At 35.9% G+C, this 18,851-nt stretch overlaps 2 protein-coding genes across 8 annotated transcripts in view; one reads left to right on the top strand and one right to left on the bottom strand.

Moving 5' to 3' along the window:
* Positions 1-6,299, top strand: part of CACNB2 (calcium voltage-gated channel auxiliary subunit beta 2) — a 262,022-nt gene extending 255,723 nt beyond the window's left edge. For both annotated transcript variants that reach the window (XM_085318357.1, XM_085318359.1), the window contains one exon: positions 4,489-6,299. In XM_085318357.1, coding sequence (XP_085174483.1) covers positions 4,489-4,980 — 492 coding nt within the window. In that variant the 3' untranslated portion in view covers positions 4,981-6,299. The remainder of the gene's footprint in view (positions 1-4,488) is intronic.
* Positions 6,300-12,538: 6,239 nt separating this feature from the next.
* Positions 12,539-18,851, bottom strand: part of NSUN6 (NOP2/Sun RNA methyltransferase 6) — a 30,385-nt gene continuing 24,072 nt past the window's right edge. For all 6 annotated transcript variants that reach the window (XM_085318361.1, XM_085318360.1, XM_085318364.1 and 3 more), the window contains 3 exons: positions 17,806-17,954; positions 15,881-16,006; positions 12,539-13,269 (listed from right to left, as the gene is read on the bottom strand). In XM_085318361.1, coding sequence (XP_085174487.1) covers positions 13,057-13,269; positions 15,881-16,006; positions 17,806-17,954 — 488 coding nt within the window. In that variant the 3' untranslated portion in view covers positions 12,539-13,056. The remainder of the gene's footprint in view (positions 13,270-15,880; positions 16,007-17,805; positions 17,955-18,851) is intronic.

Genomic DNA, 18,851 nt, shown 5'->3' with positions numbered 1-18,851 from the left:
TTTTTATAGATCATCATACATAATCCAATCRGAGGAATAAAACTGGGCTAATACTGTGCATGTTACTGCCCCTGGTAACTTTCTGACTGATAGGCACACTATYGCTAGCAGGCAAATCCCGGCCCTAGAGGCTCTGCATGACAAATTGGGTTAGGTACAGAGCCGATCCACAAAGGTTGGAGGGAATCTGTTCTTACCTTCTCATAAGCTATAGTGTTCGAGAGAGCACATGACTGACTGTGTTACTGATGTCTCAAGGTCAAAGTGGCCTTTCTAGTGTTTTCTTTCTTCCTTTATTTATTGACCATTGCCATGAAAAGTACATACTTCCTTCAGGCTCAACTCTTACGAACAGGAGTCCCACTGCGTATTGTGCAGCAAGACCTTGAGAAGCAGTATGTTCTAAATGGTGCAAGTACTGCCTAGAGAACTGGGAAGAATAGGTTTTATTCCCAACTCTACACAGACATGCCTGTTGACTTTGGGCATATTGTGTCCCCTTTTCTCTCATTTGACTTTTGCTTTGTGCAATTGTATTAAGTTTCTCAGCGTAAGGAGAGCCCCTCCTTTGTATATGCATTGCATGACATAAACTGAGGAGTTTAAAGTGGCAACTTTATTATAAATAGTTAGTGACACTTTGAGACCTAGGAGATTACAGTGGKGCTAATACATCTGTCTCAGCTTATTATATCTAAATTTCCATCTAAGTTGCATATATATGTGTTGGTTAGAATACGTCACTGGCTAAGAAAAATGTCTCCTTCTAGAAAATTAAAGAAAAACATCTCTGCATCAGAATTTAAATGTTGAAAAAATGTTTTTCATTTTGTATGGTTTTGCAAAACAATGTTTTGTGTCAAACAGTTTATTTCCCATCACTAGACCTCAAACCTGATAGGTCCTTTCACTAACAGGAAAAATCACTTCAGCCAGCTTACAGGGTATCTCTCACTTCCAAAAGCAGTTGCAGGAAAAGAGACTGAAGCTGTAGCTCATTTCTGCCTTTTTTTTCTGTCTCCAGAGCTGAAACACCCTGAAAAATTTGTGAGCTGGAAGAATTTCTGAGTATGAAATTCAGTATTGTTGTGTGCAGATTGGTAGATAAACTTTCTTTGCTTTGTAGACACGTTTATTATTTTCATCAAATTTTTTTTAAGACTTTTGGGTGTGAATTTATAGTTCACTTACTCATATTAGTGTGTACTGATTATTAACCACATTTTCTGCAGGAACCATACAAAGTTTTAATAACACCTTTCTGAATGTTGTGATATCTCCTTACAAATTTGCAAGTTTTTATTTTAAGGACTAAAAATAAGAGTGTACTTGCACTTTCACGGTTTGTTTGTAGGTCTGTCAGTTCAGAAGTGCAGAGCATCGGTGGTCCCCTATGAAGTGCTGAACTTTTGTGTTCCTTTTGTTTCATTTTTCTATGATACATTTTCAGCTGTCTCTCAAATCTGCAACATGTCCAAGACTCCAAGACCAGTTGGCTTGGAGTAGAGTGGGCTTATTTTTCTAATCGCAGTAGCTGAGCTCATTCTTTCAATAAATTTCATTCTTTCTACTAGGAGTTTAAATTTTATGTTTATGCCATCTTTGTGGGCTGCCCTAGAGAGAAAATCCTTGCCTCCAGCCATTTGGTCTGGAGTGGCCACATCCACACTGCAAAGCGCTGGACTTGTTCTCCTCTGGGGCCGGTGTGGCACCCTTTGTCTTTGGATGTAATTTGATTTTGYGTTTTTTCAGTCCAAAGTATACGTGGTAATGAGAGATTTGTGTTGCTGCTTTCCAGAGTGGTATGTTTGTAGCATGACACTGACTGTGTGCATTGCATGGCACGAGGCGTTTGAAGGTGTAAGGCCTCCTGGGATTGTGGAGCCAAAGGTGGAAAGCCAGTACCCCTCCTGTCTGTCTGATAGGGAGCTTGGAGTGAACTGTCCTGACAACTCTTCACRGATTCCCTCTTCTAAGGAAATTGTTGGCTAAATTCAAAAATTAAACTGAGCAAATTCACACACGTATGGTGTAGGTGATTAGGGGACTAGTGGGGGGAAACAGGGAACAAGCCAAATTGGCAGCRTGGACGCAGCTTTTTCTCTCTTCTGTTTTGATGTTTAAACTTCTTCTCAAGAACCACTGCTTCTAAGAAGTTACAACCTGAATAATGAAACAGGCTCATTTCAAACTTCCTCCATTTAGATGACTGAGCCATAAAATTTCTGCACTGTAGCATCTAGTGCAATTCAGAGCCCAAATTTTGTTATGAGCCACAAACCCAAGTCTTAATCCAGATTCAGACATTACCTTTTCAGTGTCCCTGTAATATTTAGGGAAACTTACTGTCAGTGAATTTTCCCACAAGTCCTCAAACTGTTCTGAAATTGCAGGGTAGTAAGGTTATCGGTTCTGTATCAATTGGTTGTGTCCAATTCCTCCATGCATAGTCATCACAGCAGAGAAAATGCATCTGAGTTTGTAAAATGACAGTCTGTTCAAATCAGATACAAATTTTAGATTTGTTCTCAAACCACAGCAATGATAGATTTTATTGGTCACAACTATGTGTAGGTACATATTTGGTATTTGATCATATGAGAATTAAAGGATTAAAGGTGCACCCAGTTTACATCCTTTAAAAACAGTCGTGGTTACAAGTAATTAAAATGTGTTTATACATCCAAAGCAGGTGTTGGTTTAGACTCTCTTACTTTTCACTTGATCCTATTTATAATTCTCCTCATCTGTTCACTTTGAAAACATATATTCATGTTTACCATTACTAAATTCCTTTTCCAGCAATCAGAATCATCTCGATATCATAAAAACAGGAATAATAAAAAGATCTACTCTGCTATTTCTGCTATCTTCTTCTCCTATATGCCATCTGTTTCAAAYTGGGAGCCCATGGGGCAAACCAGCAACTTGCTGGGAAATTTGACAATGAAAAATACTGTCTTAGAAAATGCTGATTTGTGAAATGGAATTGTTTTTTTCTGAAATATGTTGGCTTTGATAAATTTCTGATAAAATACAGTCCAGTTTCTGTACAAATTCCTGTCATCTTACTCGTTGGGTTGCTAGGAAACCCAGTTGCCAGGATTTGCGGCTGAAGGACATAGTCCACTTTACAGCCTGCTTCAGAGCAGAAGATTCAGTGATTTCCATAGGATTTCTTTTTCAGTTTAAACAAACCTGAGGTGGTTCTGCCATTCTTGTAAATCTGTTTAGTTCCCAGTTGCTCCATCCACCTTCAWGCTATGGATGAACCCAAATGCCCGGAGGTTCAGCTCTAAAACTCAGTTTAGTTTCCATGTCGTACAAAGACACCAAGAACATACTTCCATGAGCTATCCTGGAGGCAAGCCTCATTTTTATACAACTCTGAACTTAGTTTAGTCTAACTTTAGTAAATTCAGTGCAGTCTCACAAATAAATATTTGTATAACTCAAAGTCTACCTCGTTTAATTTTGTGCCAGTAGATAGGATTTTTTGTTGAAATTCTTAACCTAATGTGAGAAGGATAATTCAATTTGACCATAAACTATTTCCAAAAATTTTAAAATTAAGACTGAAAATGCTTTGGCTGTGGTTTAAGGAGAGAAGCAGGTTAACACAATTGAACCCCCAAATGAATTAAATAATGCCACTTATTCATTTTGCAGTGATTTCAAAGCATTATGCTGATGAAGAGTAGGTTTGATATTACCTGGTAATTTTTATTTCAATCTCTTAATAGTAGCAGTTTGATAGGAGATTCTTCAGGTGATAATATCACTCTCCTTCTGCTTTCCTTGGAAATGATCAATATTCTTGAGTGCTTAAATTAGGAGGTTTAATTTTTCATTACCATGAGGAAAACGAATTATCACTGGGAAAAACAGAGGGGCAGTGATACTATTAGTATCATAATACAAACATTCTTAGTACCAGACTCAAGTGTATTTTATTTCTAAAAAAAAAAAAAAAAAACTATAAAAACAACAAGGTTTTGTGCTTTGGCTTCTCTGTCTAAATACATCTTCTCAGCCTGCATGTGCASTCCTTTAAAATCGCTCTGCAATAGTGCCTGTTTTCGGACAGGCTTCTATAAACTCTGAGCTGTTATCTGCTCTCTCCTGGTATGATGTGTCCTCTTTCATTTTTCTGCCATTTGTTCTGCTTCTGCATGCTCCTTTTTGACTGGAGTTTGGTAGGCAATTATTGCTAATTGGAGTATTCAGAAACATCACAGGCCTTAATGTCACAGAATAACCTGAGTGCTGCCCTCCATTTTTGGYTAGAATGAAAGGATTTGTTTGTATTATAATACTTAATTTATAGTAAAAGTTGAATTCTGGTATTTTCTAGATTAGATTCCAAGTGGACTGTTGTGTACTTGAATTTTATTGGTTTCATGATGTTTTCTAGTTTAATTTGATATTGGAGAAAGCTTTTAAATATGCAGTTCATGTATGCGAACTTACTGCTGGTTGTGATACCAGGGATCTCAAGGAGACCAGAGGAATGACCATTCAGTCCCTGAACGCAGCGGTTCACAAATTGAGGAGGAAGCACGGGTTGAACCCATCAAGAAATCCCAGCATCGCTCTTCCTCATCCCAGCACCATAACCATCGCAGTGGTGTTGGCCGAGGCCTTCCTAGGCAAGAAACTTTTGACTCAGAAACACAAGATAGCAGAGATTCRGCTTACATCGAGCCAAAGGAGGACTACTCACATGAGCATGGTGACCACTACGATTCTCACAGGGATCACAATCATAGAGACGAGTCCCATGGGAGCAGTGATCACAGACATAGAGAATCAAGGCATCGCTCAAAGGAAAGGGACCGCGAGCAGGACCACAATGAATGCAACAAACAACGTAGTCGTCATAAATCAAGGGACCAATATTGTGACAAAGATGGGGAAGTGATATCTAAAAAACGTAACGACACCGGAGAATGGAACAGGGATGTTTACATCCGTCAGTAACTTTTGCCTCTGGCAGTCTTGTGTTTCTTTGAAGTCTTGTAACAAAGCCCCTTGAAAATATCTTTGGGTTTTTCATTGCAGAACATATGGTATCCTTCTGTATGCTGATTTGTATTGCTGTTGCTTGCATAGCAATAGCATGAAATAGAATATTCATATACTTATTATTTTCGTTAGTGCTAAATGAATTAGCATAGTACAACTGCGGAGTTCCTGATGTTGTACTATGCCTTTTTTCAAGCTGTTTTTGGTAGCTGCCACTTGAACAATATCTGTTGCCATCAAGGTGTTGTTAGTGTTTTTAAAAAAGGTACCTTTGATGTTTAATAACTTCCCGTGTATTCAGCAAGCCAGAATCAGCACATAAAAAACTAAAACTTTTGTCTGCTCTGATTTTTGATTTGTATGCACTTGATTTGCATATTGATTAAGAGCCACTCTCTGTTGCTTGTACCTCTAGTGGACTCCATTTGAGGACAGAATTCAGTCTTGCCTTACACACAGGGGGATCATAAAGTCAGAATCTATTTTCTATGTACTGGTACTGTGTACTGTATATACAGTTTATAAATGTTATTTCTGCAGACACCTTCTTACTATATAAGTTTGATCACACTGTTTTAGAGTCCTAATGCCAAGTCAGCAGATTTGCTTTTGAATTACTGGCAACTGGAACTAGCCTCATTTAGGGAATCTGTAACAGTGTTCAATCTAAATACTTTTTCTTCTGTAGCAGAAAGCTTATATTTACTGTAAATATGAATGAGTGCTTGAGATAAAGGGTCTGATTCTTAATACTGTCCTTGCAAACTCAATTTTGCATTTTRATTTTATGATAAAGAAAAATAACTTACCAATATAAATTATTCTTCTCTGTACAGGTCACACGATTGCAATGGACACAACTTTTGTTCTGTTTTCGGAATAACAGAGCACACACAACAGAGGTGTGTATGTGAGCAGGCGGTGGTGGATGTGTGTGCGCACATTAGGCAGCAAAGGGTGAGAATCTACTAAAGAAAACAAAGGTTACTCAAAAGTCCAAGAAGTCTGTTTCTTCATTCTGTCTATTAATTTAAAAATCCAAATTGCAGTCAGGGAACATGGGGGAGTTTACTGACCCAGGTAATTGAGAAAGCATAAATCTGCTGGCTCTTTATTGAGACTCCAGGAGAGTAAAAACACAGGCAAATGTTACTGTGAGTGTTTCACTGGAAATGTAAAATCTTTGTGTTTTAGAGTATCTGTTTTAGTAAGAAAAGTTTACACAGCTTGTGGAGAGTTATTTTGTTGGAAAATAAATTTTTGTAGCTTCTCCACTTTTTTCTACACTTGCCAATTCCTCTGCATTCCCACTTTGCAGCCAGCTCACTGCTTTTCCATCACCTAAACTGTTGTGCTGCCAGTAAATGCTTAGAAAAAATGACTGTGACAAAATACTGTCTGTTACGAGCTTACTAGAGAAAATGCATTTAAATCAAAGAGAGTGAAAGCATTTGTTTTGCATTGAACACCTGTTGCACTGGTAAGTGGGGGAAAATTCCTTATTATTTTTGGCTACAGGTTCCATACCCTTGCCTAGTGTAAAGGCCGTTCTGCATCACATCTTATCTTTGTAGTAATTGTATGAATGAAATACTTTTTGTATTTCACTGTACATAGCATATTATATAAAGAATGTAGTCGGATAATACTTCATTTAGCTGGAAGATTTTATTATTTATTATTTCAATTCTGGGAATATCAGCACTGCCTGATTTTTGAATATCATTTTAGTGAAATGGACATGATAAATGGGATGTGCGTGTTTTCTCYAATCTTCTATTTCAGCATCCAGGCAACTCAGTTTGATTCCCTTAAAGATACTTTGTTTGCCCAGTCCCTCTCCCTGTTTTACATGCATAATTTTACCCTCACCTCAAAATGGTGAAATTCTGCTGTCAGATACTTAGACATGACTCCCAGTGCTGCTGTCGCTTGTGGTAATTCAAGGGTACTCTTTGACTCAGAGCATGAACTCTGGGAAATACAAGAAAAAGCGTATTTTTCTAGAAATAAAATTCTCAGCTTTTCTCTAAACATCACAATGACTTTGTAGAAAAAGGAAGCGTGGGTAAGTAGACCTGCGGATTTACTAAATGCATATACGAGACTGTATAAACAGTGGCTTTTGATATAAGGAGATTTTCAATGTATCAATGGAAATGACATTGAAAGAGTTGTTGGTGTTTGAGTCGTTATCAGATCAAATTTAAATGCGAATAGAATTTATATTGTCTTGTTATATATATCCTGGGTTTAGCTATTTTACCAACTTTGGTAAATTCTGTTGCTCCCTTCAGCTGTTACGGGAGGGCTATGTCCTCAAAGAAGTGATCTGTGGATTCTGCTTCAGTACCCTCTATTTTTTTTTTTTTACTCTTGCTCCAAAAAGTGTTCATTTTCCACCTTCCTTAAAAGTATTTCTTAAGGAATGTTTGGCAGAGTTTCAAAGCACTGAGTAGTTACATGTGAAAACCATGGAGTAAGTAACCCTATAGAGACAAATAAACGATAAAGAGCATAATCCAAACCCTGATATTTAAGTATAACCTATATATTGGTTTATGGAATATAAATATTTTATCAAAAAGAAGGGCATATCCCCATCCAACTCAATGAGATAAACATTTTTTGTACAGTGCAACTAACTATGTATAGGCAACATACTAATACTTACATTTCTTAGGCTGACACTCTCAGTAGGTATTTATTTGCCTTGCTAAGATATTTTTCTTCAGTTATTGAGTGACAAATCAGTTGTAATGTGAGCTTGTACTACACACTTTGCACAATACCACCTGCCTGCTGAGCACTACTTTGAAAAGCACTTTAAGTTTTCAATGAGAAGCTTTAAAAATACTCCAACTGGAGGACATATCAAAGGCTATTGTGATGAAATGTCTTTGCAAAGTTTTGCCCATAATATTATTGTTTGCATAGGATAGCAGTGGGTTCATATTTCTATATCTGGTTTTAAGAGCTTTGGATTTGAGAAATGCCAGAGGTCTGGTCCCAGTTAGCTCCAGAGTCCTCTAATGTATGTGTGGTACAAAACAACTTGTAACATTTCTATTTAAGCAAGCTAAAAAGATAAAACAAATGAGAAAGGAGGAAAAGGAAGATGATAAAACAGTTAAGTGATACATAGGTCTTATCAGCTCTCACTGTATTTTTCCTAAGGATTTCAGCATATGAAAGGAATAGGATACAATTTAATATTTACGTRTATGTCATACTTAACTTTTTTGTTTTGTATGTCTTTTCAAATGAATACACATCAGTACTGTTCAACAGCCCAACACTAACAGTTAACTGTTAGGTAAACACCACAGAAGAAAGAATTCTTGAGGAAGATTTGGAAGGGGAGGAGAATAACAGTTTCCAGATCTGTTAATGGACAAGGTAGCATAAAAGAATAAACAAACGGGTTTGTGCACAAAATTAGCATCAGTAAGACTTGACAGTTAAAAGAAACTGCTTTGATATCAAGTAATGAATTTTTAATTTTTTAAAATATTTTTTGAATTTGTAGTAATTAGAAGAATCTTTCTTCTGGAATACTCACTCATGAATTCACATTCTGTGTCTACCATCCGGAGTTCAGAATTTGAGAGGCATCTTTTACAATTTATGCCTCTCAAGATGTAAAATATCAATAGGTAGTTTCTCCTATGGATTTAACTGTAATTAATAAAGATGATTTTAAAGCTACAGTCAGTTTGAGTTGAGAATGGAGCATCTGTTTTCACAGAAACCCATAAAATAATGTGTGTGAAATTCTTCACTTACAGTCCTTACTCTGCATTTATAAAAAGGAAATGAAATCCCACTTGTCAAACCTTGAATCGAAGTACAGAGCTCATTTTTCTTCTCCTTGTTTATCCTGTCGCTTATTCAGCAGACCCTTTGCATCCTATACATGCAGTTTCTGCCCAATACCCTGTCCTCTCAATRCTTACTGTRTTTTAAGACTTTGTTAGTAATTACYATTTTCAAGCTTCACTGGTTTGTAAAGTCCAAAACAATTTTTATAACAGCTGCAGAAGTTTTGAAATGGTCGTGGCCGTAGTTGTCCTTTAGTTGCCCCTACCCATTATCAGTCCCTGAGCTGGAATGCAAGGGGTGGTCTGATTGCTTTCAATCAGTGTCAGTGCAAAATAAAATGTTAGCATAAGCCATCTTCTGTGGTAGCTACGAAAGGCTCCTCAAGAATCATTTTGGTTTCTGGTTACATTTGACTTCTGATTCATTTAACATATCAAGCAGAAAGTTATTTCCTGAATGCTCAATTCTACTAATCCTCTGGGGTTGTTCTGTTTTGTTTTACAATTTTGATTTTAATTCCATTCCCTCCATGAAAATAAASCATATTGCAAAAAATTTTACCATATAGTCTACAGGAGGGGCAGAGAAATTCTTTTTCAGAGTAAAGTGGTATACATTTTTAGTATACATTTTGTCTTATTTATTACTTTACTACAGATCTTTCAACAAAATTTTAGTTTTATCGTCTGTAAAATATGTGGATGCTATTGCCTTGTGAATACTTTCTGTCAAATGTTGTTCCATCAGACTTGTTCAGCAAATTCCAATTGTGTCTATAATTCACTTCCCCATTTTTATATAAGAAATTGTTACATATAAGCTTACAGTAGTTTTATAGTTTCTTTTTATAGCACAACACCCTAGAGATGTGTTCCTGCAGTCAAAAAAAAAAAAAAAAAATATTTCATCAGACATAGAGATAAATCTGCTTCTTCTAACTCATCTGTGTTCTTTCTTACTTTACTCTTACCACTTTTATCTATCATGCATAACCTACTCTACGACAAATTCTAGAAGCATATAACTAGATCTTCTCATAAATTATTTGGCATATTCTAGAATATTTTTTAAACTACGTATGTGGTACTTTCAGCTAAAATGAACAAGGTTGAATATTTAGCCACAATGAAACAGAAAAAGACAGTTCTTTAAAATACAGGGTGTRTACATATAAGTACCTAAAAGCATTTCTTGTTCATTACCTTCACTAGCCTGATTTCCTATCAATAAATACTCCTTTTTTTCTTTAAGAGCTTATATAATCCTACAGTCTAAAAATTTTGGTGGATTCCATGACCCTTAAACAGAAAGAAACTGTTATTATTAAAATTTCATGCTATATGAGGCTGCCTATTTTAATATCTTTATAGTGACCAAGATAAATATTTAAACCTGCACTATTAATATAAATCACTATTTCTGMAAATAGAGAAAACTACTTTTCACTGAAAAAGTGAATTTTCCAGATTCACTTTTTTTTTAAAGATGGGCTCTGATTGTATACCCCTCTCTCTCAGGTTAGTCTTTCATTAAAATGACTACCTTTTTTAATTCAATGTTTATATATCTTGTATGGTATATGTATTTCAATTGTGTTTCAGCCACACTGAAACATTATGATGCAATTGGTAAAGCATTCTTATCAGGAAAGGAACCCAACTATGTATTAAAAACACATACAGGCTCCATACATCAAAGTGATGAAAATGAAAAAAAAAACATTAAAATACCTGCGCTTTAACTTAATGTCACAGTAAGATTGGAAAAGGGGGAAAAAAAAAAAAAAAGAAGTAGTAGGCCATCCTCCAACTTAGCCAACCAGTCTCCTTCTGTAGTCAAAGGAGGGAGGCCACTCTTTCCAAGGGTGATTCACTTCTTAATTTCTGCTCTGAAGTGCTTGATGGAGAAGTCTCTTTTCTTTCTCTTTTTTTTTCTCTCGCTCTCTCTCTCTCTCTCCCACCCCCACCTTCCCTCCCTTAATCTCTCTCCATTGCCCACAGAGAGAGGGTCTGGGGAAACAGCTGAGGTTTATCCCTTTAATATGCTGAATATTCCTTTAGGTCCAGCAGTGACTTTTGCAGAAATAACTCTAGTTCARTCATCAGAATGCTTTTTCAGATTAAGTGTGGTCTGCAGTTACACAGGATTCACATACAAAATTCAGTCATAAAAAGATTTTTTCCTCCTGAGAAACTTGTCTTATAAATCAAGTGAAATCAACTTCTTGAAAAGCCTGTTTTTGATTCAGAACTAAATAAATCTGGGAAAGCATCAACAAATCCTCCACTAAAAAGTCAGCATTTTTAAATTTTTCAAATTCAGTATTACATAGCTGCTGCTACTGAACATGAAGGCAAAAATTCCTCACTTCATAAGTGTATACAAATTTAAACATATTGACTATATGGGCTGATTAACATTTACCAAGTTTATATATTCTGCAAAAAGAAAACGGTCTTTTACTAGCACTGARTTACAGATTTCAGTACATACATAAAATTGAATCTATTTGTATTGTACATACATTATAATAGAAAATGAATACATTTTCTTACCAAGTAATTATTTTAGCCATATTTAGGCTAAAAAGACTATAAATATGAACTATTATGATTCTAAATAGGGTATTTCACCTATTACTACTGATGCAAAAAAAAGAAGAATTTTAATTCTTCTCCTGGTATGCCACGGTTAACCGCAAGGAGGGACCAACAAAAGTAGGTAAGAAGTAGACAAGGATTCCAGCCTCCTGTCTTGCTAGGCTAGGCCTTTCAGCGGATGAAGATCATACATGTACTGTGGTCACCTTTGGTAAAACAGAAAAAGTGGCATTTGTTTTATTTAAGAATGGCAGAAGATATTCTGTATCAAAACACTGATAGCAAATACAAGTAAACAGACTACAGAATTGTATAAATTGTTTTGATTACAAACAAATGYAATGACAAGCTATAGTTTAGTAAAAGTGAAGTATAAAATTAATATCACTGTGTTAAATGAAACGAAACAACTCTATGCCAAAAGTAAAAAGTTTTTCAGCTAATACTTTTAAAAACTAGAATTTGATCCAGTGGCAAAAAATTCAGTTTAGGTTTTTTTAGCTGTACTTATCTTTTTTCTCCCCAATTTTAGTGCTATTGACAGTTCCAGTGAAGAGAATACTGTTGAAAATGAGAGTATTTCTGGAACTGAAACAGAAGTTTCAAATATATCCAACAAATTTATGCAATTTAAATTATTAAACATCTGAGCAGTGTTTTAAGTCAGTTCTCATTAATATGCTTCCCCAGTCTTAATTTTCATATGACTTTTGCAGGTGATATTTTTTAACCAGTAATATTCTAACTTGTTTGAAAGGTAAATCTGTAACATTTCAAATGGTATTATGCATTGTTTTCTGTTTCTTGATATATTAATCACAGCTGTTGCCCCTTCTATTGCAAATGTTTGATTTTAAAACTGTCATTTGTCAGCCAGTCCAACAGTCTATTTCAGAACCAATACAGTTTATGCATGGGAAGTTTGATGTTGAAACAATATTTATTTACATTCCCAGAGTGAGATGGTTTAATATATTCATGCTGCTATAAAAAACATGCTACAAAGCCTACTCGTATTTTGTGTATATATTATGTGTACAGAGAATCTTGCTTGTATTAAAATAAAAGAGAAATGAGGTTCTAAGTATCAATTTATAAAACAGTTATTTGTGAAATATTAGTGTTTCACTTAGCACTATTTAATGAAGCATTTTGGTAAACCTCCACAGAAACCATCTTTTCCAAAATTTGCAAAAACAGTTCCAATCTATTTTATTTATGATTACATTTCATAAGATAGCTTAACCCCCACCCTATCCCCATGAAGCCCTGTTCCTATGCTTGTGGTGCTATATGAGCTACACACATAGCAAAAGATAAAACAGACAACAGGATGACTAAACATACTTGTCATTCATGCACTGATCTGCTGTAAATACAAAAGTAAGTGGAGACTTAAAAAAAGATACTACCCCTCCCCCAGCTGTGACTTTCTTTCTGCAACCTGTGGCTTTTTCCCAGCAGAACAGCTGGCAGATTTTAGTGCTACCATAGCAACCATGTCGTCAGTCTGTTGGCTTGGCAACATTGCAGCAGTAAGAAATATAGTTAACGTTTGAACTGTTCTTCAACTCACAAAGGTATTTTTTCAGGTTGTATCGCTGAATACTTATTTACTATTCAATTTAATAAATTTTGCAATAAAAAATCCTATACAGTCCTTATTTGCCAGTGCAATCAAATCATCTTCCCTGGAATCTTGCAAAGAATTAATATCCATTCCTTGCAAAGTCACAGCAGATGGATCAAATCTCTGCAGCAGCTTCAACTGAACGAGCGACAGCCCAGCTCCCCTCATGCCTTCTCCTCCAATATGAGGTTCCTTTTTAAGTAAAAAGAAAAGCAAATTATTTAATCAGTGAAGTTCCTATTTTTCTAAATGTTAACAGCATGGACAAGCTAAGTTTATTTCATTTACAGCATAGGGAAATTCAAAAACAATGTAGTCTTCTTTTCATGCCTTAATGGCAGGTGCATATATGATGAGCACATATATCAGGCCTAAAACCCCTTGAGAAGGAGGTAGTACAGTTGATTCCTTTTTATCCCAGTAGTTTAGTAATTAGAGCACCTACTTGGCATRGGTACACACAGATCTAAATCATCTCCTTGCTCACAAGAATGAAACCTTCCCTATCACAAGAAAACTGTTACTACCAGAGAATAAGAAGCTAAGGCTTTCAGGTTTTTCACTTTTAAATCTGTGTACTGACTAACTAGATATTAAGTCAAAAACAGTAATTCCTTAGCCGGTAAATAACACAGTAGTAGCAGAGATACCTGGATTTCTCAATTTTACAACTTCAGCTGGAGAGACTTAAAGCCCTAATCCGGAGTAACTGATGCATAAAGAGGCATCGCTTTGGAAGAAGCGATTTATCTTTGAAAGAAGATAAAAAGAAGACTTATTCAAAAATAAGGTTCCCTTTTAAATCTTGTCTAGTGTAGTCTATGATGCAGCTTGCAGCAGAGCATTCTTTGAGCCACCACACACTGCTAACACACGAGCTCAGAAGGCAGCACTTGATGAGGTTAGTTGCTTAACAACATATCCTGCACTGCAGAGCTGGGCTGCCAAGAGCCTGCAGCCTGCTTCTTTCTTTTGCTCAGCAGGATTTTAGGGCTTTCCAGGTAAGAAACAAAAAGAAGTGCCTATTGCAGGTGGAGAAAAAAAATTGTAAAGGGAGACAGAAATAGCAACTTGAGGTAATGTAATAGAAGGAGGAGAAGGTAAAAGACTTGGGAAAACAGACACTATTACACAGGGTCAAGTGACTTGCTCAGTCAAAGGAAGAACCATTGTTTTCTCTACCTCTTCCTTTTTCCCTCTAGTTAAGTCACTAGATTTAAGCTGATATACAGTATCTTCTGTATGTAAATCTCTAAAAGGAAGCAAGTCTGTGCAAACCAAGAATTGGCTGTTGTGCAGTAACCTCCACCTTTGAGGAATCAATGCCCGTGCTTCCACCTCCTGTGTTGTCTTTCCCAAAATGTTTCCAGGCCCTGGTGCTCAAAAGAGAGCWACTGGACTGGGAATAAAGCAGGTGTACAGTAGGAAAGACTAAAGAACACAGGAAATAATACATAAGAGGAACATGAGGTAAGTAAGTTAACCCTAGATTCTAGTTTCCTATTCACAGGAAGATTGCCTTACTTTTTAAATTAGATGACTTACAACCAGTTATCCAGTGGTACAAAGCATAAAGATTAATTTTTATATAGATGGCATGTCTGTGGGGAAAATAATGCTTTATTCAGTGCTGATATTGGTGAGAAATCAAGCCTATTGACATTGGAATGAATCTTGTATTTGAGTTAATAGGGCCTGTGTTTTGCTTTGTCAGTCTACCAGGGACATTTTTTTTCTACTGTAAGGCAAAATGTATAATCTCATCTGAAACAGAACTCAAAAATCCCTCAAAAATGGATGGGATGGTAGGAAATCGGAATCTGAACCAGGAGGTGAAAGATCTCTGACAGATAAATCTTTTAAGAAAAGCTTCAGTTCTGTTAAAWCTTTATCAGCTTTCATATAATTTCTCATCTTTCACCCATTGCAATTTTGCAATTTTTTAAAGATGCGCATATCATTTACTTTTTGAGGATAGATAAAAATCATTACAGAATGTATTAGTTAAATATATAGCAAATTTAGACCTTTCCTCAAAGCCACTATGGTTAACAGCTAACCGACTCAACTGATCACATCAACAAATGGGAARAGATCCACATATGGTCTGATGATAAGTTCTCTCATGGTACTACAAGCAGTAATAGGTATTTCTGAAATGTATGCAGTATAGATAAAAACGTTTTTAGTACCTCTCTATAACCCGTATATGTTACCTCCTCCCAGACACTTTAATAGTAGATACTGGTTTCACAAAAGACAAGCTACATTCTTGGATGCTAGATCTGAAATAAATTTACTCCCTCATTCTTCTAAACAATACAAAGATATTTCCCATATATATAAAATTCTCATCCTCAAAACATCAGATTCTTTGTATTTTTCTCTCACCTTTTATGCAATTCTTCACCATTTCAGTAGCTTTATTAAAAGTTTTTCACCTCTCTTGTAAAGGTGTAAAGTAAGAGAATAAAATATATGCATTACAAGCAAAGAGTTACAAAGGAAATTTTAGCCTATCATTTGAACTATCTTTTATCCCTGTTGTATTTTAAATGACTGTTGTACAAACTGAAATCACCATAGCGCACAGTGGGATTCTGTCTGTGAAATATTGCTTAAAGTTCACCAAATGAAGGTCAAATAGATATGAAAATATAAAAAGCCTCAGAAATCCTCATGTTATTTCTGACTATAGCAGCTAAAATTTATAGAGATTGGTTAATAGTAAATACAGTGCTTAATTTTACAGTGCCAAAACAAGATCACTAGATTGTGTGAAGTACCCTGAAAATATTATTACCTGTGGCTGAAGCTGGAGGCATGGAAAGGTTTCCAGGGCCCAAGCAACTTGTTCCTCATTTTCAGAAAGTGTAATCGTACATGTACTGTATACTAAAACACCTCCTGGCTTCAGCAATTTCACTGCCTACAGGGAGGGAGAAACTACAGTTCAGCTTTTATTTAAGTGCAAAATGACTTTGAATGCAGCTTACATATTAGGTAGAAACAATAATGCTAAACAAGTAAACATAACACTTATTTAAACTCAAATCTGTCTGTCCAAAACAGGCATTAGGAYTCTTTACAGGGAATATGGTAAAGAATTCTATGGATTAGAAAGGCTTTTCTTTCCAAATCAGCATCATACTTCATGCACCTTATTAAATACCACTGAGATGACACGCTCATGTTATTTTGACAGCTCTGCATATATCAGATTAGTTCTGTTTTCATCATTGGCTACAAACCAYGGACATACAATACTTTCTTCAGTGATACTACATGTCAACTGTTTCCACAGATTTGGCATGGAAGGTATATCTATGATGTTTTTCAAGCCCTGGTTCACTTTGAATACATGTAATTTGGATTTAGACAAGTTTCATGAAATCCTGTCCTTTAGCATCAGCCCAAGCACACTGTCACAGTTGTAGTACGTTCTTTTGGCTTTGTACTCCATCACATATCTTATAGTACCTTGCAGCACCACTGCAGGGGAGTTAMCTGCAGTGAAGTTGCAGGAGTCCATGTTGCTGCAGTGAAAAGACTTTAATCTGTTCTGTGACTTGGACCCTTCGGACTATTACAAACTGAAACTCATGGAATTGAAAGAATGGAAAAATTGTAAACTTTCTTATTTACCATAATTTACATGTATCTATCTCACGCACCACTGAATTGACTTCACCTAGCAGCAGATAATGGTGGGGCTGAAAGACTAACTGAATCTTAACACTATCTTCTTCACTAAAGGACAAGTTTTAGGAAAGATGAGATAACATATTCTTGTTTTATAAATATCTAAGTGGTCCTAAATAATTTAAATTTTCCTCTTTGACTTCAATAGCTATGAACAAAGCTGAACAGAGATATGTTCTGCAACTTGTTCTAAGCAAGAACAGATGCAACAGAGGGAAATAAATTCTAAAAGAAGTAATATGTTCAAAGAACACCATGAGATTTATTTTTCAAGGGATTCCTCTATAGCTATCCAAAACCAAAGTCTTAGATGTGGTTGGGTTTAGTTCTTACAAATTTAAGGATATATTAAAGAAAACTGTACTGACTTGGAAAATCTTTTGGTGCATGGAGAACAGGAATGGAAAGCTAGGTAGATTTAAATCATTAAAACTTATCACTAGATACAATAGCTTCATAAGGGCAGACTGCATGCTAGGATCTATCTGTGCAACAAGTATGTGTTCCGGGAACTACTGTTCATCAAGGACAGTGATAGCACAAGACGTGTAAACACTAGGCAAGATATTTAAGCTCCGTATTCTCTAAATGGGTTCAGGGATAAACTAAAAACTGCTTTTTGGGGCTAAGAAACTTCACTGGAGAAACTAGGAAAGAGGAAAAGCTTAGCAAAGGTATCTTGTGATGAAAAAGAAACAAGTTATTACTTGGTGGTTTCTTACATATGGTCAACAAATGATGAAAGGCAAAGAAATGACATGAAATTTGTATTCAGAAGGGAAGAGGCTGCAGAATAGCAAACAGTTTTATGAAAGTGTTTCAAAGAACACTTTTCTGGTGCTCTATTTGACCAGAAAGAGAGAGAGAACTTTGCAATTTGTTGCTCTGGGTAATAATATCCCAGCATTTAACTCCTGACAAAGGAGGGGAAATAAGGTGCCATTTGGGGGTGCAGGTGAGGTAAATTTTACACTGCAAAATCTTTTATGTGCAACTTAACTTAGCTACTCAATTATTAATACCTACCACAGTGAAAAGCTTGCGTTGCAGTGGTTGATAAGATGTCACTTCCTTTAGAGTCCAAGAATAAGCCATGTTTGGTCTTTGCCCCATTCCACTACATGGTGCATCGAGAAGAATTCGATCAAATGACTCTGGTAAAAAAGGAGGACCTTCTGCAAACAGCAGTTAATAATGTAAAAGCTGCAGGATAAATATGTGGCCGTTTCTTTTGAGACTTCATGACAGATAACGAGAAGCTTGCTTGTCATAAAACATTTATGCTATATAGATGTTGTCTGCAAAAGTGATCTCTGCTATAGACTCTTAGCACTGCCAGTAATAGATTTCATCTCACAGAAAAGAGTTCTAAAGTTCTGTTAGCTCAAACAATTTATGATCACGTTGGCTGTACATTTTTCAACCTTAATTTAATATTCTGGAAGTAAAATGTAAAAACAAAAAATGCTAAAATATGATTGATTACTAGTATTGGGTACAGAGCTGTACATATAGGCTGTAATGAGTCAGAATCAGCTCCTAACTGAACCAAAAAGCACATAAATCTTAACTGAGAGAAGCCTGTARTTAATCATTAAAGACTGCCTTATATAGTAATAATTGGATGCCTCTGTATCTGTAGAAAATGAGGCACTTTACAATGAAGTGAAATATGTTCTAATATGCYACACATGCTGGCTCTATAACCAAACAATTGAGTAAAAAAGAGTTGTGAAGGAAGGAAAACTACTTCTGAATATTACCTGGATAGATAGTGGAATAAGTAACTTCTATATGGCAAGCCTGTGCTTTCATCTGAATCCCACTAGCTTAACAGTCCAAAAGTTGTTATAGTCCTAGTGCTAGAGTGGTTTTCAGTTCAGGCTCACCAAAGTGGGTCCACAAGTGTATCTGTGAGTAACCAATGAGGAAGAGAGCCATATATATGCTTTGCCTCCTTTCTTCCTGTTTCTCAAACATTCAGGTTAGGACACAAAAGAAAAAAAGTGGGTGACCTCATACTACTGCTACATAGCTTGTTCCAGCACTGCAAAATGAGTCTGTTTTGGTAC

This window comes from Rhea americana, unplaced genomic scaffold (genome assembly GCF_003343005.1).
Source record: "Rhea americana isolate MKP2758 unplaced genomic scaffold, rheAme1 scaffold_53, whole genome shotgun sequence".
NCBI classification, from domain to species: Eukaryota; Metazoa; Chordata; class Aves; order Rheiformes; family Rheidae; genus Rhea; species Rhea americana.
The sequence above is the reverse complement of the archived record's forward strand: the minus strand, read 5'-3'. Positions and strand labels throughout refer to the sequence as shown.